This window comes from Colossoma macropomum, unplaced genomic scaffold (assembly GCF_904425465.1).
Source record: "Colossoma macropomum unplaced genomic scaffold, Colossoma_macropomum, whole genome shotgun sequence".
Taxonomy (NCBI): domain Eukaryota; kingdom Metazoa; phylum Chordata; class Actinopteri; order Characiformes; family Serrasalmidae; genus Colossoma; species Colossoma macropomum.
In genome coordinates, this window is record NW_023494801.1 from 27,826,048 (window position 1) to 27,849,819 (window position 23,772).

General features: G+C 39.3%; 1 protein-coding gene across 1 annotated transcript in view; it reads right to left on the reverse strand.

Moving 5' to 3' along the window:
* f8 (coagulation factor VIII, procoagulant component) overlaps positions 1-23,061 on the reverse strand; it is a 34,007-nt gene extending 10,946 nt beyond the window's left edge. The window contains exons 1-19 of the mRNA XM_036590007.1: positions 22,870-23,061; positions 21,300-21,397; positions 20,702-20,824; positions 17,588-17,800; positions 15,572-15,742; positions 15,167-15,391; positions 12,747-13,002; positions 11,452-11,608; positions 11,263-11,350; positions 9,645-9,862; positions 8,041-8,191; positions 7,715-7,924; positions 4,810-5,965; positions 3,667-3,832; positions 3,101-3,346; positions 2,304-2,532; positions 1,713-1,895; positions 954-1,070; positions 43-114 (exon numbers count right to left, since the gene is read on the reverse strand). Of these exons, the coding sequence (XP_036445900.1) occupies positions 43-114; positions 954-1,070; positions 1,713-1,895; positions 2,304-2,532; positions 3,101-3,346; positions 3,667-3,832; positions 4,810-5,965; positions 7,715-7,924; positions 8,041-8,191; positions 9,645-9,862; positions 11,263-11,350; positions 11,452-11,608; positions 12,747-13,002; positions 15,167-15,391; positions 15,572-15,742; positions 17,588-17,800; positions 20,702-20,824; positions 21,300-21,397; positions 22,870-23,018 (4,228 nt within the window). The 5' untranslated portion in view covers positions 23,019-23,061. The remainder of the gene's footprint in view (positions 1-42; positions 115-953; positions 1,071-1,712; positions 1,896-2,303; positions 2,533-3,100; positions 3,347-3,666; positions 3,833-4,809; positions 5,966-7,714; positions 7,925-8,040; positions 8,192-9,644; positions 9,863-11,262; positions 11,351-11,451; positions 11,609-12,746; positions 13,003-15,166; positions 15,392-15,571; positions 15,743-17,587; positions 17,801-20,701; positions 20,825-21,299; positions 21,398-22,869) is intronic.
* Between the last annotated feature and the right edge of the window lie 711 nt (positions 23,062-23,772).

Genomic DNA, 23,772 nt, shown 5'->3' on the forward strand with positions numbered 1-23,772 from the left:
AAATGTAACACTTTACAGGTCATTATTTTGTGTTAGCATTACCATAATGATCAGATTCAGTGATTTGGTCATCAGTTATCCACCCTGTCTGCATTCCCAAGGGCTGAATGCAATCTGCAAGACAAGTCCAGTCAGAATATAATTGGACTCAAACATAGCTGCCATTTGTGCAGATAAAATAAACATTGTATAATATATATATATATATATATATATATATATATATATATATATATATATATATATATATATATATATATATATTACAACATCTTGTATTTTGTATTGGGTGCCTCTTAGTTATTTGAAAGCCTCTGTTGTTTTATTAAAGCTGGTCTGCCTGACCATTACATAGATTGCTCACTGGACCTCCCACAGCCACAACAGACAAACTCCAATTTGTGCAAAACGAGGCAGCTAGAGTATTTACACTCACTAGAAAACCAGATCATATTACACCAGTTTTAGCATCACTGCATCACTGGCTGCCTCCTTGTGTTTCCTTTAGAACTGATTCTAACTTTTTATTACTAGTTTCTAATTGTCTTAATGGCATAGCACCTTCATACGTCTCTGAATGCCTGATAACCTGTGCCCCAAATTGTGTGTTAAGATTATTCAGTGCTGGCCTTCTCCACATTTTGCACATAAAAATTAAGAGGAGTGGTCAAGCAGCTGTTTTCATGCACCAAAGATCTGGAACAGGCACAACATTATGACCACCTCCTTGTTTCTACACTCATTGTCCATTTTATCAGCTCCACCTACTATATAGGTGCACTTTGTAGTTCTATAATTGTACTGTAGTCCATCTGTTTCTCTGCATACTTTGTTAGCCCCCTTTTGCCCTGTTCTTCAGTGGACCCTCACAGAGCAGGTACTATTTGGGTGGTGGATCATTCTCAGCACTGCAGTATATATATATATATGTGTGTGTGAAAGGTGCCACATACACGGATTGTAGACGAGCAGTTTGGCCCTCATGCCGGACAACTGGTGTTCTCCAATGGTGCATTCCACAAGCCAGGTGCCTACTATAGTCGGCCTCATCTCTATAGTTCCAAACACACCTGCAGAGAGGAGAAGGAGAAGAGTTTAGATCAGCACCTGTACATCAGATACACATTCATTCTTACAAGGACAGTTCAGAAAGTAATTATGTTCACATACATAACTCATGTACATCTTTGCCATCTACACTTACTGCCCCCTTTATTAGGTGCACCTACCTTGTATCTACACTCACTGTCCATTTTAGGTCCACTTACTATACAGGTGCACTTTGCAGCTTTACAATTACAGACTGTAGTCCATCTGTTTCTCTGTGTAATTTGCTAGCCCCCACAATTTGTTTACTCTATTCATTGGTTAACCCTGTTCATCATCGCTACCATGTCAGTGTCACTGCAGTGCTGAGAATGATCCTTCACTCAAACAGTACCTGCTCAGTGTTGGTCCTGACCATTGAAGAACAGGCTAACAGATTGTACAGAACAACAGATGGACTACAGTCTATAATCATAAGCCACAAGTGGTAAGCAGACCTGATAAAATGGACAGTGAGTGTAGGCACAAGGTACCTAATAAAGTGGTCAGTGCATGCGGATGCAGAATATAACATAAACCACCATTTACACACTTTCACCTGAATCTCAATTAACTCTCAACAACATGCTCATTTATGCCGCCGTCAAGTTTAAATTCAAATTTACCAGGATAAAGGTTGAAAACTCCCAGGCGGTGCTCCTCGTCTTTCCCGACACTGAATGGAATTCCATGGAAGTGGACAGCATGGAATTCCCCTCCACTCCCCACGTTCAACAGGTGCCAGCGAGAAATCTGGTGCTGTGCCACCTCCAGGCCTGGCAGAGTCTCTGCCACATATCCGTTTATCGCTGCACGGAGAGAGAGATGAGAGAGAATGAAATAAGAGAACTTGTCATTGTTGTCATAACAACAGTGCATCCAAGTGATTCTGCATCTTTCTATGAGTGCATTCATCAGGAAATGTTCACACAATGTAAAGGGCAGCTAGCTTTTTCGAAAAAATGAAAAACAAAACAAAAGACTTTGATAGTGACACTATGGACATGTTACTAGCCCAAATATATATGGAACATTTCATGAATTCTGATTTTTCTGGTATCGTTCTGGTATAAATGGATTTTTATTGTATGCTGTTACTGAATAGATGATGCATTGTTGCAGTGAGCATTTAAACCTACAAAACTATTATAAACCATGCTGTACTGTACTTTGCTAACTGGAATTCTAAAAATAAAAATGAAAAAACTGTCCTGTACCTGCAAATCTGTTGCCGTACTCAAACCAAGGATCATCTACTTTGGCCTGGCAGGGTGGTGTGCAGAACTTCCTGATGTTGTAATCCAGGTACCAGCTCTTCCTCTCGTCGAAGATGGTGAAGAGGAGGAAGAGGTCCTGCACTCCGGGCTGTAGCAGGAAACGCGGCTGCAGTGTCCCAGGACGACAAATCAGCAAAGGACCAATCAGACCAGAGTTTATGTCCTTCTCCTAGAAGGGGGGGGGGGACATGGAGACGCATGGAGACAAACATACGCATATTATGAAAATCATGCCTTTGCCAAAGTGGAAAAAGAAAAGACTGTGATAAATATATACACTTTTGGTGTGTTTAGTTGTTTTTGCTTCTTGAGGTTCACGCTAGAGTTACGAGGCAGTGTCAGAAACCACATAAACAAGTCTGTTGGAGACTGGTTGACAACTAGACACAGTTTGAGGTGAACATGTGATGCTTCTCTAAATAGGTTGAATGAGTTCAGAATGCAGCAGCCTGCACGCTCACCAGGAAAAGAAAATCACTCTGGTCTTATTCAATCTTATTTCAGCTTCACTTAAGCTTCACCTGTTCACTGCTGGCATTCCAATGCATCCTAGATGATCTGACCATAAGCAGAGAGTGCTAAGTACAGGTGTAAATGGGGCCCAGTTCATCTCAGAATGCCAGGAGTAAATAAAGTAAACAACTATATGTCTTGCTGTTCACTTGCGACAGATGTTAATACCAGATAGGAAAAGAGCCATAGTTTATCTAAACCAGCACTTGTTAAACTGTGCCTACCATGTCGACTGTAGAATAGTAGGCCCCAGCCTTGCAGTCAAAGTCTTTAGAATATGGGCCATGTCGTTTCGTGATCCTCCAGTTGTAGACTCTCTCCTCCCCTGGAGGAACCGGGTCTCCCGGGGCCTCTCCATCTCGCAGCCTTTCTCCTGGACTTACTCCTGGGCCAAAATTCCCTGTGATCTTATCATACACCCCATGAAGGTGCAGTGAGTAAGGCCTGGACGCAAGGTTCTTAAAGACCACCTGTGACAGACAGCAACAGGCAATCACCACCAGAAATCACAGTACAATGCAAAGAGCAATTCTTTTAATTGTCCTACTTTACATTTTATCTAAAGGCTTTGGTGCAAATCTTGCGATAGTGAAGGCATGCAGTAGTTTGATAATATTATATTTTGAATTTGTTATATTCTTGCCATCTTTTCTTGACAATGGAACAATCAAAAAAGATTAGAAGCACAGGCTCAAACTTGTCAATTCAAAATGTAAATGCAATTCATTGCATAATCATGCAACTATATTTAAATTAAATAGCAAAACAACAGTAATAACTCTAGACGTACAGTGAGGACATCGTTAATTTCAGCCTTCAGCACAGGGCCCATAATCCCAAGGTGTTTGTCCAGCTCACCACGTTTCACTGGATTCTGAAATTCTTTGTCGTGGTACTCCCGGTACACTACTTTCTTATAGGCTGCAAAGTACTTCTTCTTTCCTTGTTTCATCTCTCTACAATGCATACAAACATACATAAAGCACAATCACTTTAATTTCTGTTCAGAATTGATGGTATTTTAACTAGGGGTGGGCAATATGGCGATGTTATCACTACCGTGATAAATTACAATACAATAATGGTTTTCTGAGTATCATCAGTATTTCTAGAACACTGAACAACTGCATGTATCATAAAAAGACATATTAAGACCAATTATGGAGAGCCTGTACACAACAACAACCGGTCTATAATAACTGCAGAAACAGCATAGCAACATGTAGCTGATTGGATGCCAGGCCTTTGTACCTTTGTAAATCATGACCACAAAATAGTTGGCCACTGTTATAAAACTAGTTTGCAAAACTCAGAAAAGAAATATGGTGAAGCAATTCAGAAAATGCCTTTGAGAATGATTATATATTTTTGCCAGATTGTCCACCCTTAGTATCGACTTGTTTTTACATGCACTTATACATTGGCCCTTATTCATTAAATAAAAATAGAGCAGATTTGACCACCTTTAATGACGTACAAACTACTTTGCATCTGATTTATGAAACTTTCATGCGACGTGAAAACAAGCAGAGATTTGAGAGCAAATGATGAATCAGCTTCAGTGCGTGAAATCAAGCGCCAGCTTACCAGCACCTCTTTTACACATCATTTACATGAAGCACGTCCTAATTCATGCAGATGTGTTGGTAGGGAGCCAATTAAAAATAGCATTTAGCAGCTCATGAGCCAATGGCTGTGCTTGTAGGCAGAGTTTGAGGTCAAGAGGTGTGTGCATTGCTCCCTCCACTGACCAAACTTTACAGTGTTAAAACTACGACGACAGGAAGGAATTAATTGTGAGATAAACAAAGCTGTGAAATTTGCGTGCTCTCATTTCATGATCAGATTTGACCGTACGCAATTTTGATGAATAAGGGCCATTGACTTTTCAAATGCACTGCTGGGTCTGTAGTTATTGAAATTTATACTCCACCTGGGACTGAGGAGATGAGGAGGTTTTTCGATCCCATAATTCCACAGGATTTCCTCAGCCGCAATATAATAGCTACGAAATTTTGATTCCGTGGACCTGATGTCCATTTCATTCCAGGTGCTGAAGCTTAATGTAGATTCGTTCCCTTCACTTTCATAATCATCGTATTCCACGTCCAAAGTCTTCTTTGGATGTGTTTGGTTGGCTGAGGAGTTTGATGGGAAAGTTTTCAGAGGAGGAATCCTCTGTGAGTGTTTTGGAGTGTATCCACGAGGATCTAAGCTTTCCACCAACTTGTCCACCTCTAGAACTGAGTCTTTGAGAATGTCATTGCCACTCAAAACATCTTGTGGTATCTCACCTCCATCCTTACCAACACCCCATGTCTCCCTTCGACTCCTCTCTGTTATATTAGACTTCAGTTCTAATGTAACTTCATCATCCTCATCAGAGTCCTCAACGTCATTAAGTGGTTTGCTAAGGTCAGAACTCGTGTTCCACCCTGACCTCTGAATGAATTTCTTGAACAGGTCAATAGAAGAATTCTTTCCCGGACTTGATGTCTCCATTTGACCTTCGTCCTTGTATCCTGAGGTTGTAATAGTGCTTGTTTTCACTGATATCAGATCTTTTTCTTCTTCCACTATAACTGCCTCATCTGTCTCATTTGACTGTTCCAGATCCGTTTGGTGAAAATCAGAGAGAAGATGTTCAGATCTCTTCTGACGTCTTGAGGAGCTTCTGCCCATCTCCATGTCCAGTTGATCCAGAATGTCCTGTGGAATTCCACCCTGTGAGAGAACGTCCAGATCCTCAGCTTCCTCCACTGGGACAAGTTTTATCTCGCAGACCAGTGTGTTCTTTCTTCTCCCACCCCTTGCACTTTCCTGGCTAGTATTCCTATGACGTTCCCCAGCAAGGAGGTCTGTTTGGGTATTGTTCCCCTGCGGCCTCCTGCACACCCGGATGGCCATCGTCCGGTTCCTCTCCCTGAAGCCCCTTGGGGTCAAGAGATTCTGTTCTATGTAATCCTCAGTGTCATAGTCATACTCTTTGTCCACCAGGGGGAGTATTTTCTCACAGTTCATCACAGAGTAACGTACACTCATGCCTTGTTGTTTCAAAACAGGATCAAATGCACCGATCTCCCACTCACCTGAGGAAACAATTACAACATTAAAATAATTAAAGCAATCTGTGATCAAATCAGGCTTTTTCCCACTGTCCACCTTAGCAGACACTTGACAAAATAATAATTCTAATCAACACCACAACATACCATTCTAGTTTACATTTTGGTGCACTTGGTGATGCAGTAGTGCTTGAGATTTTAAACTCATCCAGAAAAGTATTGAATTCTCTATTTTGTTGTTGGCTTCAGATGTTGCCAAAGTGTTACCAAAGATAGTGTTACCAAAACTGTGTTATCAAAGACACAGGAAGACACCCCTGAGTACCATTAGGTCCTGTTGGTGCCAAGGTCTTAACAGTCTCCAAGAACCATAAACTGACAAAATCCATCGACACTTAAGTTTCTAGTTCTAGTTCATGTTCCACATTCTTGTGAAACAGCTGGAAGCAGCATAATAACCACAGTTAACAATTTTTGTGCATATTTTTTATACCTCTGTAGTAGTCTAAAACATCTCATTTGTCCAGTAGCTACCCTTTTTTCTAGTAAACATAGCTTAAGTCATTGGCTACAAGGTTTTACTGACTGACTTTACAATACAGGGTGATTAAAAAAGATTCATCTGATTTCAAAGCACCATATTTTTACAACCGTGGGGTGCCTAGGAACCAATCACATACCAATTGAGGGTGTCATAGAGTTTCTGACTGTCACCAGAAGATGGCTCCCTTCAGTCTGCGAGAACATGGCAACACCTGAGCAAAAGGTGTTTTATGTTCTCCGCTTCAATAAGAGTGCATCTGTCACTCAACTGTGCAAAGTGATTTTTGTCAGCAGTAAACCTCCAACAGCTCAGAGCTTTCGTCAGTGGTTCCACAACACTGGATGATCTCCGAAATTGCATTGAAACAGCTGTGAGTACAGTGACACCCGACATGCTCAATCGAGTATGGGATGAATTTGACTGTGGCGTTGATGTTGTCCGTACAGCTGGAGGATGTCATAGTGAGCACTTGTAAAATTACATAATAAACTTTAAGCTCACTTAAACCATTTACAATTTACTGCATTGTTCTGTAATGATTTACAAGTGAAATAAATCATTTTGAAATCAGATAAATCTTTTTGAACCACACTGCATTTTGCAAAGAGGTCTACATAGACTCATGTGTCGTCAAAGTAAGTCTTCATTTTTTGCTCTTGAGTGAGAACCGATGCATTAGTTTTTGCTTACTAGATAGCTTAGTTAAACATTAGCTGTGCTCACAAAGTCATTCTGTGGTGACTAGCGTAAATGCTAATAATGTTAACATTAGATTAACTAGCTAATGTCATCTTAGCAGACTCTTTGCAAAGTAATAATTCTAAAAATAGAAATCGACTCTTCAACATACCTTTCTAATTTACATTCTGGTGCATTAACTGGTCAGGTAATTTGAGTGCTTGAATGACTTTATCTTCACTTGGCACAGTGAAGAACTCACTAAATTGTCTTTGGCTTCAGCTGCAAGAATTAATTTGGAAAAAAAAGATGTTTCCTGTGCTGTAGGAGTAAGAAGGAGCAAGATACTGCTTTTGTGACTCTAATAACGTAATGTTAGAGTGGCAGTTCTAACAGATAGTTCTAAAACAACAAATGGACATTACAGACCGTCAATTAGCATCATGTAATTTCTAGATCCATCTGGTTATTATCAACTTTCTTGCACTGCCACTATTGCAGCCTACTATTCCAGTAACTGAAAAGTCAGTGCCGTAACTTCTGACCCTTACCCTCAGTCTCCATCTCAATGGTGACAGTGTCTCCAGTCATGGGGAAAAGTGTGAGGACAGTGCCATACGTTCTGTCCTTCTCAAAAGGGTTTCCCGTGAAGTAAACAGACAGGAAGCCACTGTCCATGCCCACACTGGCCACATGCCAGAGCATGACTACCCCAGCACATGTCTTAAACTGCAGGCTGTTATTGATGAGACCATTCACACCTGCAGAGAAGAAAAGAGAAAGAGGCAACTTCACTTGTAAAATACTGCTTACCAGTCAACCTTACAGTGAAATTACACAAAACCCAGAACTGACCCAATTAATAGAAGATACTTACTGTACTTGACATTGGATTTGTAAAATCGGGGATCATTGCGGTCAACCTTGGAAGGATCTTGAATGTAGGTCTGAATGTTCTCCTCAAGGTACCAGCTTTTGTTTTCATCAAACACTGAAAAGATGAGGGGTCTTTCTCTGTCTGACGTTACCTGAAAATGAAACATACCTATTATCAAGTGAACTATCTATCCATCCATCCATCCATCCAGCCATCCATCCATCTCCCCAGCATTCATAAAATCCATGTGTCCATGCCTCCTATTCAACTACAGTTCCAGTAGTATAAATAATGAGGTGGAGCAAATCATGATGGAGCAAATCATTAAGTTTATTCTGAGTGAAGATCTTTCAAGAAATTCACAAAGCATTGTTTCTGTAAGAAGAAAGCCCTGCATCTCTGAAATGGTATGCTTGCACTATTTGAGGGCCTCTCAAGTGGCACAACTGTCTAACCATTGGCCCTATTTTCGGGAGGTTGTGAACTTGATCCTCAGCGATGTTCATGACCTAAAGTCCAAAAGAGTTCTCTCTGGGTGGGTAGTCCTACCTCCCCCTCTCTCCTAGCCAATACAGGGATCTGCTAGCTTCTAGCTGGTACTTTGTGTTCTCCTTCAAGCGTGTTGAGCTGTCTAATGACATTCTGTTAGAGTAGCAGTTCTAAAAGGTGGAGTAGCACTTCACATGTCTCGGAGCAAGCTTGTGCTAGCCTCCACACATCCAGGTTGGTAGCTTGATGTGACTGGGAGAAATCCAGTTAGTGGGTGGAACTGGACATGACTAAATTGGAGATTAAACTAGGAAATGATGAAAGATGTAATATAATGTAGAGGACAATGTGGAGTCATCTAATGAGATTTACAAGAATTCATTCTGGACCATTTCTGTCTATTCATAATGAAATGTTCTCACACTGTAAAGGGCAGCCATGTTTTCAAATGCACTATATGGCCAAAAGTATGTGGACACTTATATGAGCTTCTTGGACATTTCTTTCCTTAACCATGGGCATTAACATGGAGTTGTCCCTCTTTGCAGCTAATAACAGCCTCCTCTCTTCTAGGAAGACTTTCAACAAGATTTTGAAGTGTGTCTGTGGGAATGTGTCTGTGGGTACGTATTCACTCAAAAGAGCATTTGTAAATTCAGGCACTGATGTTGGACAAGAAGGCCTGGCTCACAATTGGCATTCCAATTGATCCCAAAGGTGTTCGGGGGGTTGAGTTTCAGGGCTCCGCGCATTCCACTGGAGTTCCTCCACACCAAACTTGTCAGACTATGTCATTATGGGCCTTGCTTTGTGCACAGAGGCACAGTCATGCAGGAACAGCAAAGAGCCTTCCCTAAACTGTTGCCATTAAGTTGGAATCATTTAATTGTCTAACATGTACTTTGTATGCTGTAGAATTAACATTTCCCTTCACTGGAACTAAGCGGCCCAAACCCTGAAAAACAGCCCCAGACCATTATCCCTCCTCCACCAAACTTTACTGTTGGCACAATGTATATACTTTATACAAGCAGACTTTCAGAGGTCTACTATAGGTAACTATATGTAATCATCTAAAAAGACGAGATGGTGAGAGATGGTGCGTGTTGCCTCACCACTTTCCCTCGCTTGTCCAAACTCTGTGATTTGCAAATGATCAGCGGTCCCACCAGCCCAGATGCCACATCCCTCTCTGGATCCACTGTACTGTGGTACAGGCGAGTTAAACAGCGTGGGTCGGCATCAGCAGGACCATCCTCTGCGGTCAACTTCCACAGGTACATCATAATCTCACCTGGAGGCACGGCCAGAGAGCGCAGGTCCACCTGCTTCTCTTCATGCCACAGAGAGCCACAACAACATGGGTTATTCCCAGAGTCTGCATAACAGTACAGTATTGTCCCCTTCTATAACCATTTGATCTTAGAGAGTCAACAATTTTTCACTGTGAACTCTATCCTCACATTATTTTGATTACTGTACTTATAAAAGAACACTTTTAAAATAGAAGAATATGTTTCACCACTGTACAAAGCAGACGCAGCACATAGCGATTATCTTGGAAAATGCTTGAGGACTTTTCCTTTCTTATCTGTGACATGGCACAAAACACAATGCCAAATGTGTAGGTCAAGTTAGGAGTTGTGGGTATTGAGGGATTTTGAATTTCCCATGTTTTGGGTTTAAGAATTTAAAGGATTAGAATGATGATGACAGAAACTTGACTGGAAAAAGAACATCAATAACAGGAAAGCGGTTACGCCTTTATTTCCTAAGGAAACCGAAGTCCTTTAATGCTTGTAAAAAACACGGGTGGGGTGAAATAAATAACGAGCATGCCAGTACGTCTCATAAGATCTTTGAAAAAGTTTAGATCATGTGCCATTATCTGAAAGCTCCTGTTATTATTTTTACTTGACTGAATTGAATGCAATAAATTGCTACATTTTTTAAGAACAGTGCATCATATTAATAGATGTATTACTCCAAAACATTTTTTTTTTTCATTTTTTACTTGTTTTGAAAACATCAACTTTACATTGTGTCAAAACTTCATAGCAAATACGAATTATCTAAAAATTGAAACATTAACTTACAAATTAATACATTTCCCCCATTTTTGGCAATACAAAGTGTTGTTCCAACAGTGACAATATAGAAATATTTTGTTCCTCAAGAAACGGTACTTCAACAAAGTTTTTCCAAACTGCATCATCATGGAAGTACACTGCAGATACTCCTTTTATTGTTAGAAGTAAAGCATTTAATGGACCTGCCTTATAACTCACTTACTCATGTTTAGCAGGCTGACGATTCTCCACAAGAGGGAGCTATTAGCACTAAAATAGCTTTTTTCTCATCTCTATGACACTCAGTGTTCTAATATTAATAATAATTATTGTTATACTATGTAGCACCTTCTGTAGTGCTTCTTAAGGCCTTAACTAAAATTACACTCCTAAATTCTGTTTTTAGAGATAACATTAATTACTAAAGTCAGAGATAACTTAACATAAACCCTTCAAACTACAAGGAACCCATTGTGAGTATACACCTCAATTTATCTCTCTCATAACTATATAAATTAAACATTCATTTTATGCAAGCTGGTAAATAATTCATATTTGATATAGTTGACAATAACTAAGATTGATAACTGTGTAATAAGGCTGTTCTTTAAGGGGCTGCTGTACTGTGGTGACATCTGACGGTAGAAACACAAACCGTGCTTACCTTTACCTTTCTTCTTCAAAGGCTGAATGCTGGCAAGTCCGTTTGGATAAATGTTGTATGGTCGACTAGCCATGTTTTTGAAAACGATCTGAAAAGGCATTACAAAGTGGAGTGAGCATCAATGTTTCTATCAAACGTTTACCTTTGAAGGCCTTTGTAGAAAGATAATCATATAGCATATGAACTAACCTGGAACTGGTCCTCTACCTCTCCCCTGAGCACAGGACCAATCAACATGTTGCTCTTGCTCTTCCTCACAGTGAACGTTTTGTCTGTGTACTCCACATACACCACCTTCTTATACACTTTACCCCAGCGTTTAACCGTGGGGGCCATCCTCGAGGACCTGGAACAGAATAAAAGTCTGGGCTCATATATGTTTGGGACAGTATGAAAAATGCAGTGATTTGTAAATCCATTTAGACCTGTATCTAAACAAAAACAGTAGAAAGGCAAGATTTTTTTTATGTTTTTCCTTATCAACTTCATTGTTGTTTTCTTCTTTTTTTTTGTAACTATGCAATATGCACATTCTCAAATTTATGCAAACAACTTGTTCCAAAAAAGTTGGAACAGGGACAATTAAAGACTAGGAACATAGTTAACTGTTTAGAGAACATAAACAGGGGATGCAATCATGCATGGGTTTAAAAGTATCATCCAGGAAAGGCCTAGATCCTTATAAGCAATGACAGGGCAAAGTTTGCCTCTTTGCCAAAACATCTTACAGTTTAAGAATAATGTTCTTCAATGAGTGTTTGCAAGACTTTTAGGTATTTCACCCTCAATGGGCCATAATATCATCAAAAGTTTCAGAAAATCTGGAGAAATCCCTGTGAGTAACTAAGATTAATAAGTGTGAATGCCTGTGATTTTCAGTCCCTCAGACAGCACTTCATTAAAAACAAGCATGGATATCACTAAATGGGCTTTGTCAAATCGTTGTTAAGACACATTGCTTGTCGCTGCATCCACAAATGCAAGTTACGACTGTGCTATGCACAGCAGAAGTCATGTATCAACAACATCCAGAAACCCTGCCGACTTCTCTGGGCACAAACCTATCTGAATTGGACTGATGTACAGTGGAAACATGTATTTGTCAACCTTTCAGATTATTTGTGGAAAGAATAAACATGTTCTCTGAGTCAAAGAAGAAAAAGACCACCCAGATTGTTCCCAGCAAGTTCAAAAGCCAGGGTCTGCGATAGGTTTTTAAAAAGGTTTACAAATATAGACATATTAAAACATTATTCATTGATTAATTTTACATGAACATGACATGAATTAGACATAAGGGTTATTGGGCACCTCAAAATATACTATATTGTATTTGATTTTTATTATAGGCTATCATTTCAATATCAGGCCAGTAATAATGACAAATCGGCCATTAGTCAACAAAAAATATGCTTGCTTATGACATATAACAGACCTCGCACCCCTGCAAACAACTCAAATGAAAATGAATGGAGTGTCCCTACCGGTCACTCTGAGGGTTGTAGTCCCAGGTGACCTCCTCGGCGCTGATGTAATGGACCCAGACTTTGGGTCTTCCCCTCCCAGGTGACCTCAGAACAGAGGGTGGCATGCCAGGTTGGAACACAATGGTGGAAAAAAAATTGTCTGAAGAGTAATCTTCATCCTCCTCCTCATCCTCAGCATGTTTGACGGTTCGCTTGTCGCTCACTTCCACGGGTTCAGGACAGTCCTCCACAGTGAAGAAAGCACTCATGCCAGCTGACCACAAAGACAGGAGAAAAGTCAGAAGCTCATTTAATGATGTATATAATAGAAGCAACATCATTTTTGAATAATTTTACAGTGTCAGTTATTCATACAGAAGCCTAAACTAACAGTGTTTTTGCTCTCAGATGCTCTGTCATAATACATTTACACAAAACAATATCTATTGTTATAATATCAGTTTGCAAATCTGATTATTAAGGGTGTAAAAATCTGAAGGCAACACCATTAATACTGAAATGATGCTCATCATGAATGCTCATAAATCCTGATAGAAGCCAATAAAGTATATGCTCAAATTTTGGCCAAAATAACTTTCAAACAAACAAAACTTAATGTATTGTTAATACTGTCTATATTTTACTGCTGCACTATGTAAGATGTTTTGTTAACATTGAAAGGAGTAAAAAAGCTCAAATTTGATGTGCGAGCATTACTGCAAAACACCCTGTTAAGCCTGAAATAAGAAGATCCAGCTCGATGTTTAGGCCTCAAATGCTAAAACAACATTGTGCTGATACAGACATGATGACAATAGCAGTTAGTTCACTCACATTTTTGGAAAATACATCCTTCACATAGTTTTGACTTGAGTTCACTTTGAATACTCTTTCAATCATCACATTCATCCACTCAGGGAAGGGATCTAGTACAAAATGTTGTTCTGAACGTTGCATGAAATAACACATTTCTTCCAGAGAGGTCTCCAAATCCCCAAATCTTACATTTGGGTGGTGCTGCTTTAAACAGTCAAAATAGAAATTTTGTGTATATTGAACTCACATAGTAATACTGGCAACCTCACAAAATACCCTGTTCAAACAAGCACACAATGTGAAGTGTGGTAGGTGGCAATAGTAGTCCACAGTTTAAGTAAGTGATGTTGTTATATACACCGACTGGCCACTTAATTAAGTGCACTTACCTTGTATCTACACCTTTTATTACATGTACTTATATTATTATTATCATATTGTGTCTATTTACCATGTAGGTGCACTTTGTAGTTCTACAATTACAGACTTTAGTCCATCTGTTTCTCTGCATCCTTTGACTCTGTTCTATAATGGCCAGAGCCCCCACAGGACCACCACAGAGCAGCTACTATTTAGGTGGTGGATCACTTTCAGCACTTTTGGTGACACTGACCTGGTGGTGAAATGTTAGTGTGTGTTGCGCTGGTACGAGTGGATCAGACACAGCAGTGCTGCTGGAGTTTAAAAACACTGTGGTCACTTACTTTCACTCTGTTAGACCTTAAGACTACCTTGTCAGTCCACCTTGTAGACATAAAGTCAGAGACAATAGTTCATCTGTTGCTACACAGTTTGTGTTGGTCATCCTCTCATCCTTCATCAGTGGTCAGAGGATGCTGTTAGAGTGGACTATTCTCAGTCCAGCAGTGACACTGAGGTGTTTAAAAGCTCTGTCAGATCCACTCGTACCAGCGCAACACACACTAACACTCCACCACCATGTCAGTATCACAGCTGGACTGAGAATGATCCACCACCCAAATAATACCTGTGGTGGTCCTGTGGGGGTCCTGACCATTGAAGAACAGGGTGAAAGGGGGCTAACAAAGTATGCAGAGAAACAGATGGACTACAGTCTGTAATTGTAGAACTAAAAATTGCTCCTATACGGTAAACGGAGCCGATAAAATGGACACAGAGCGTAGATACAATGAGGTATACTTAATGAAGTGGCCAGTCGGTACAATAGTGTTGGGAATTGTGTATTAGTGTAGTTCCAATGACAGCAGTTAAATGCATAGGAGTGTTAACTTCCTGAGAAATATATGTAGCTATATTAGCATTTTAGCTACTTAGCAACCTCATAATTCAGTCACATTTGGGGAATGTGTCTCCTTAATAACGTTTTTGTTTACTACACGCCACAATTTTCAAAAAAACAATATTAATTTTTCCCAAAGATAAAACTGGCTTTGGCTCAGACTTCCTTATTTGGTCATGTCACCAACTACAAACAGATATATGACCTCACAGGTCTATAGACGTGACCAGGCAGTGCACAGTTATTGTTATTAAGTGTGAACGTCTTAGCCATGACCTTTTCTGGCTTATGTGGGAAGAAGGTATGCACAGATACATAATCTGGTATAAACTGGCCAGTGCAATTACACAGTGATCTTTACCTTGCTGGTGTGAGTGGATTTTGCAGGAGATCAGAAACTTTCCCTCAGTGTATGGCCTCATCAAGGCCATGGTGTAGGTCATGGGTGTTATCTCAACAGTAACCCGTCTGTGGTCCATGACCTTTACGGTGTGGTCCTGGAACCGGATGGTGTGGATGTCTGGAGTGGAGCCCAGACCAATCAGGTGCCAGGAAATGACTGGGCTTTTCAGACACAGCTTCAATCCTGTACAAAGAAGATAATGATGAATATAGCTAGGACCACTTAGATAAGGATAAGTAGGATATCCGACATAAACTAATGTGTGTAACATGCTGATCAGTCGGTTTTACCAGATTCTAGGTTGCAATACTGTATCCATGTGTTGATGTAGAAGATACTGCTGTGAGAAGGAGTTGTTCAAACCTGGCAAAGTGGAGTTGATGTATCCATTGATGGTGTGGAACTGCTGACTGGACGTTTTCCTGGGTTTATCTGCTCTGCTCAGCTCTCTGTACCAGCTCTTGCTCTCGTCAAACACCGCAAACAGCAGCACAAACTCCGGAACCTTCCGCTCACGCTCCTCTGTCAGAGCACCTGGATACAGGTTAAAGGCCACAGTCAGATTAATCCAATTTCCAAGGCTGGTAAGTAAAATTAGTCAGGTTATTTATTTTATTACACTGTTTTTTGGAAATGTTTAACTTTATAAAGTTTTTCTTATTCATTTGTTATCTGTTCCAATTTTCCACAGGAAATATTCCCTTATTTAACAGCTTAGTCCACACCAAACCATTTTTACTAGCGACTGGATGATAAGTGTCAAGGTTAGAGCCTTAGAGCCTAGAGTTCAACAAGTTAACTGTACTGACATGAACAGTTCTGAGAGTAAACCTCATAAGGCATGTATAAGCATTGAATAACAGTTAAAAAGCAGCAGATGCAATATCTATAAAACTCCAGTATGTGGGCATGTTTATCTTTTTGCTAACTAGCTTATTGTTAACAAGCTGCTTCAACATCTCCAGCTAACATGGCTAATCTAGGCATTTGGTTAATATTATTTTCACCTATGCATTGTTTTATCACTCTGTAGCCGATGTTATCATACTCTGTATATATATATATATATATATATATATATATAGCTGTGAGGGGATTCTCCAAAAAATTCTTTTTATTCTTTTTTCAGCTTGGTCACATTGAGTGTGTTTACATGCACTGAATAATCTGATCATAATCGGATTTCTGCAGTTATCTGGTTATTCAGATGGTCATGTAAACAGCATACTCCGATCTAGAAATCCTAGTAAGAAATCCAATAAATAGAGCTGGATCTTAGCTCAATAATCAGATTTCTCAGTGCATGTATACTCTTACTCTGATTTCTTTCAGATATCTCAGTCTGTGCATGTGTGAAAACAGACCGTAAATAGAGATGGCAGCAAAACACTTTTGAAGCAACGCCATGAAGTTTGAGTTTACATCACGTCTTCTTCTGTGAGTTTATTTGCTGGTTGCAAAGCAGAAATCTGATTACTGTCTGACTCATGTAGACCCAGAGTTTCGCAATTATCTGATCACTCAAATGCATGTAAATGTGTTGATCAGACTACTGACAAAATCTGATTTTCTGCAGTTATTGGATTATTAAGTGCATGTAAACGCACTCGTTGTTTCATGTTTGGTGTTCTCCAACAATTCTGGACACAGCCTCGAATTTCAATCTTGGCAACTATTAAAAACACGAGCAGATATACTTTCCAAGGTGAACTGAAGTGATACGAATGCCAGTATTTCTGAGGTTAATAGTCATCTGGAAGGCAATAGCAGTATTTGTTTTACCCGGTGTTTATGCACGTCCATTCGTCATGAAAAGGACCTATTGCCCAGAATATTTTCTCTTTCACTCCAGAACAGGACTTTTGTACTTCATCCATCCCTGGTATTTACACAGGTGAAATGCATATGACAAAATAGTCACTGATGTATAATGGGCCTCTGCCTTATAAGTGCCATTAATGCTTCATATCAATTGCTATAAATGGACTTTTAGGAGCCATTTAGGAGCCTTATGCCAATGCAATACCATTTTAAGAATACTGTCATAAATACTCAAGAGTTTTTTGTTATTCAATGTTTATACATAAAACACATAAAACAGCTGTTTAAGTAGCCTTTAATTAAACTATTACCCAAAGGGTTTTTTTTGCTGACTCATTTTTTCTTTGGTAAAAATATAATGGGTGACAGTTATGACTAAATAATTTTGTTGAAAAATGTTCTGTGTGTGTTGTTAAATCTGAATACAGTATGTTTTACACCATATATGAATCACTGGTTGCTAGGTAACAACAATGGTAGTGTTATGCTGCTAGAACTACTTTGCTATATATATGCTAGCGTATACATATATAGATATTAGATCGAATTCTCTCAGACCTGACTTGCATATCAGGAAAGCGCCGATGAGTCCGGAATTGAAGTCCCGCACAACGTCCACCTGAGATGAGTACGAGTAGGTGAGGCACTCTGGGTCAGTTAAAGTTGGTCCACTGTTGGGGTGAATGTCCCATACATATTTATAGTAGCCACCTGGAAGTACTGCATCATCTTCTCTCTCCTGGAGAGAGCTGGAATCATCATAGCCAGCACCTGGACACATCAGAACAGGACATCAAAGATGGCATTCCAGAAATGATCTCTTATCTAGATTTTAGTCACTCACTGTTGTTACTAATACAAGGAAAGGTTTTACGACACAGCTGAGCCTCAGCTTAGAGTTAGAGTTAATCAGTATGCTTGCTTTATTTAAACGCTGCAGGTTTTGTAGTAATACTCTAATTTGATTGTTAAGTTTTGGTTGGAAACAAAATTGTTACATTCTTGAAATGCCCAATGGAAAGTTATCCAATCAGGATTCATGTTTTTGTGTTGTCTATGTAGATACACCCAAACTAGTTCTCATTTACAGCATTTGGCAGATGCTCTTATCCAGAGCGACTTACAATTCGATCATTTTTACATACATAGGCAGTGTTAGGAGTCTTGCCCAAGGACTTTTATAGGTATAGTGTAGGGTGCTTGCCTAGGCAGGGGATTGAACCCTGGTCTACAGTGTAGAAGGTGGAGGTCTTACTCACTACACCATACCAACCATAGTGCTCCCATTGATTATGGCATCAGGGGCTGAGCTGAAGGCCTTACACTTAGATTAATGCCCAACATAGTTGGGAATAGACAGTGGAATCAGCAAATCACATTTTGATTTACAACAGTAGGACCAATTTTGTGAGAAAAAGTCACTCTAGGCCTTCTGGAGATCCTCGATAGGTCACTGGCTGCAAGTACTAGTTATAGCCTAAATAGGTTACAGTTAGTTGTTAGACGTAGAAAACAGCAGCAGCCAACAATTACATTTCTTTATATTTCAGTCTAGGTTTAATGACATTTTGTTACAAATCTTTTTAATCTAAGAATTTACAAATCTCTCTCAGTATCAACAGTTTATTTAATTCTTCTACATTTGGTTTGTGTTTCCCCCATTTCAGAAAGTAAGATATTAATCTACACTCACGATGTAATGTATGGAAACATCTTTGCTTTTGTTTTTGGGGGGTAGGCCCAGAGTTTCAAAAGAATAGATTTTCACATGCATTAATCAAACCGTATGCCTCTTGAGGGCAGGAAGTACTTAATCAAAGTTTAGCTCTGTCAGAAACACCAGAATTATGTAATAAGTTCTTTGCTACGCTGCCACATAGGATCATTTGGTCAGAAGCTTTGTGCAACACAGATAAAAACAGGTTGGACAAGTTCTAGAGATCGAAAAAACAGAAACTGTAAGACTCATTTTGCTGAGAGATTAGGGTTCGTTATTCATTTATTTTGTAAGTGTGTGAGAAGTTCCACTGGGTGTAGTATACTTCATTGAGTAATCGAGCATGATATCAGCAAATGGTCAGTGTTTACAATAAGACTTTATTTTGATGCTTTATAAAAGACTAAATATCTATTAAATGCAACTGAACTTAAAGTTTGAAGAAAGATTTTATTAAATTTAACCTTACACCCTTAAAGAAAGGTGGTTCTTTAAGGGTCCTTTAGTAAAGGCAATGGTTCTTTCCATGGTGAAATTGTTTTTCAGATTTACAGAGAATATTTTGTGTAAGGTTCTATATAAAACCTTTTTGAAAATAGTTATAAAAGTGGCTCGCCAGATCTACTTAAAAAATTACTTCATGTGGTAACAAGTAAATGAACTAGTTTTATTCAACCTAAATAAATACTTTGAATGAATGATTCTTTCAATCAAAGTAATTTTTTGAGTTAATTTACTTGTTACCACATGAAGTAATTTTTAAGTAGATCTGACGAGACACTTTTTACAGTGTATACAGCACCAAAAAGGGTTCTTTTGTGGTTTTGATGTCAAACCTATAACAATATAAAAGCCATTTTTGATGCTATGTAGAACCATTTTCAAAAGTTCTGTAGAGAACCATATACAACACATTTTCCGTCAGTCTGAAGAACCATTTCACCATGCAAAAAACTATTCAAGCATGAAATGGTTCTATATACACTGTAAAAAATGGCTCATCAGATCTACCTTAAAAGAATTACTTCATGTGGTAACAAGTAAATTAACTAGTCTTATTCAAACTATATAAATACTTTGAAGGATTAGGGCCAGGGTCAGGCTTAAGTTTTGGGTAAGGTTGGGTAAGGTTAGGTTTTGCGTAATGTAAGTAATGTATCAACAGAACATCTATAAGTATATAGTAATCTGTTTAACTCATCTACGAAGGACCACTGCAAATAAAATGTAACCCCAACTCTAACCTTAACCTCAACCCAAAACCTAATCCTAACCCTCATATGTTTTTTGACGTTACTGAGAGTCCATGGGGTGTTTGTTTCATTTAAAAAGGACCACTCAAAATAAAGTGTCACCACCTTGCCTATGAAGTCTTATTGGGGCAGAGTCGTGTGCTTACCCGGGTGGGGAATCGAACCCTGGGCATCAGTGGTGTTATCCGCTGTGTAATAACAACCGCAGTGTTGTTTCCAATTTAGTTTCGATTAGCTAAAATAACACAATCTAGCTCGGTTGTGTCGCATTTTAAACTGGCAACTCAACATTAGTGACAATAAACAAAGAGCGCTACAGTTTCTCATCAGGTTGAATGGGATTTCTTGCCAACATTCTTGTCCATAAGCTTGTTGCATTTGTAGGTGAAGCATGGATAGGTTAGTTATGCTTACCCTAGAAACACCTACCTTGTTCTTCCACTCCACATTAGGACCACTATACAGGTGTATAACTACACTAGCACAGAATGTGCATCAACTGTTGGGCTACAGTCTCTAACTCCACAAACAAAGCTATAAAGTAAGAGTTTCTAATAATGTGGCCAGGGGTTATAAAGGGTTTTAGAGTTCCTAACCACTGTGTTGGTATGACCTGTGGTTCTAAAGATTTAACTTCATAAGCCAGCAAAGATTTTCTAGTACAGTCCTGAGAAATGAGAAACAAAAGGCCAAAGAATTCACCTTCTGACTGCTTCCAGTATGGGACCCCGATCGGGGAGATGCTGTAATTCTGAGAGGCTAAGTTCTTGAAGTGGACCACCACCCTGTCATTGACCACTGCTCTGATTGTAGGACCCTGAATACCTGCAACACAAAAGCACAATAATATAAACTGTTTTAATGTCAGCTTTTTTCAGGTAGCCTAATGTTTAGAGTTTGCTGTACTCTGTAAAATAAAGGTTCTTAAGTGGTTTGGCTTAAATATACAGTTCTGGGAAAAACAAACTTTCATTGGTGTAAAACCTTAGCATGATGTGGAGAGTCTAAACTTTATAAAGGTTCTTGCACTTCTACATATTTAGAAAAATGGGTCTTTAAAGAGCCACTTGAAGTTACTTTGCATCATCTACAGCCTTTATCCAAGGGAACCTTTTGGGTTGCCTTTATTTTGTGTAGTTGAATGCCTCTAAGCCAAGAATTCAGACTGTGAATAACTTGATTGTTTAGGTCACTTTACAGAGAAATTGACAGTTTCTCAGTAATCAGCCAGAAATATTTGTCACAACCTTGCTAAAAATATACATTGAATGATTTAAAGAATAAAATCTCATGCACTAACCAGCCCATGGAGGTTTTGTTTTCTGAGTAGTGAAAGTAGAATCTGTAAATTCGGTGTAAATGGCCTTCTTGAATTTCTGGACACCAGATGCAAATCTCCTGGCAAGAATGAAGAGATAAAGGCCATTAGGTCACTCCTTGCAATAAGAGATGCATGAAATAGTAACACTTTACTTTTTTATATTTTTTTGTCCAAATGCCCAAACCAAAATGAACTCCTGCAAGACAGGGAATGTAGGCGCACTTAACTGAATGCAAAAGTAAAACATACAAAAACAGTCGCGTGTGAACGTTTGGGGGCATAACTCTGCAGGAACAAGCTTACATGGGGTGTTTAAATACAAGAAAGGAAAATATACAAAATAACTTTTGCACAGGCCACAGTTTTGTACAGTTTTGTTGATTTCATCTAATAAGCAGTAACTGTATATTAAAACGTGCAGTGTGTTCTCTGTAGAGGATGTGTTAATTATTGTTGCTTAGAAAATTAACAACACATAAAACTTTTGCACAAGACTGTATATTTTTAAAGGGAAGTTTGACTGAATGTTTCTAGATGTCTATATAATTCGATCGTTAACAGTCATTCAAAGTGGTTTGGTGTGAAATGCCCCATTCTAGGGAGTTAGAACTGTTCACAGTGGTGGTCATAGGAACCAGACGTCTGAAGAGCTTAATCCCTCTAAAAGCTCCCGTGCATGAAATTATTACATTTAATGGTTATGAATATGATGCCTGATGGCTGAAACATTGTTTTATGATAGTTATGAGCTGAGCAATTGGTCTAAAACTTCTTTGAATGCCATTTAAGGTACAGGGCACTGTAAGATTTAGCTATTTTAACCAGCATCAACATTACATATAAAAACTCAGGAGATGTGTAGGTTCACTAAATAAAAAAAGCTATATTTGTGTTGTAGATATGACGACCCCTGGTTCCTATCACCACCAATGTAAAGAAATCTGAGTCAGTAAGTTTCTCTAGTGCAGAGCATTTCACATGAAACTACTCTGAATAAAAATAAGTTAACACATCCTCTACAGAGAACTGGACATTTTAATGCACAGTTACTGTTTATTTGCTGAATGTAACATCTTGGCAAAAAAATAAACATAAAATATTATATATACTGTATACATTATATGTACTTTGCATACACTTGTATGAGCACTTTGTAGGTTTACAGTTACAGATTGTAGCCCATCTGTTGGACTAGATGAACTACAATTCTCTAATAAAACACCAGCAAGGTAGGGGTTTCTAGGAAAGTGGCCATCACTGCACACAATACCTTGCTGTTGAGAATGGTCCACCTTCCAAATATTATCTGGCCAGTGATGGCCCTATGGTGGTCCCTTTTTTTAGGGCAAGAACAGGCCTGATAAATGTGCAGAATTTAACTGGGCTACAGTCTGTAACTTCAACCCTACAAAGAACACCTATATTGTGGGCCTTTCTGATAAATTGGCCAGTGCATATACATATCAGGTAGAGGTTTCCACTAAATGGGTCGCTCAGTGTAATGTCCACTCTCTTGGTGTGTCTGTATTACTTATATGGAGGCCTTTACCTTTGATTGGCGGCCGAGTCAGTGCTGTCCATGTTCAGGTAGTCCCAGCTTGTTTCAACGACAGCGATGAAGAACTCCTGGGTCTTCGCGAGAACGTAGGCATCATACAAGCACACGGCGAGAAAGAGGATGAACTGGAGAGCCTTCATCACTGCAGCATCAGGGCTCCTGTGTGGCTCCTGTTCTGGCTCTGTGAAGTTGCTGAACTAATGAACTTGGAGGAAGTGGCATCTTTTAAAGAGAGAGAAAGTGGGAGGGGGCATCAAGGAAAGGGGAGGGAGAGAGAGAGAGAGAGAGAGAGAGAGAGAGAGAGAGAGAGAGGAGAGAGAGAGAGAGAGAGAGAGAGAGAGAGAATGAGGGGGAAGGAGAGTGCAACAGCAGGAGACTTTGACTTTTAACCCCTTTTATTGAAGCATTATTAATTAAGAGATTTTACATCTTATAGTAAAGAAAAGAGCCAGTAGCAGGAGAGAGAGAGCAAAAAGTGAGAGAGAGAGAGAAGAGGGATAGGGAGGATAAGAGAGAGATAAAGAAAGAGGGAGACAGAGAGAGAGAGAGAATGATGAAGTAATGAGAAAGAAGGATTGCGAGAGAAAGAAAGAGAGAGGAGGAGAAAAAAAAAGAGAAAGGAGGAAAGAGGAGAGAAAGAAAGAGTGAGCAAGACAAGAGGAGAGCAAAAAAGAGAGAAGGAGAGACAGAAGGGGGCAAAGTGAGACAGAAAGAAAGAAAGAAAGAAAGAAAGAAAGAAAGAAAGAAAGAAAGAAAGAGAAAGAAAGGGGTGAGGGAGGATAGGCAAGAGACAAAGAAAGAGAGAGAGCGCGAGAGAGAGAGAATGTTGGAGTAGTGAGGGAGAAGGATTGATAGAGAAAAAGGGAATAAAAAGAGGAGAAAAGAAAAGAGGAA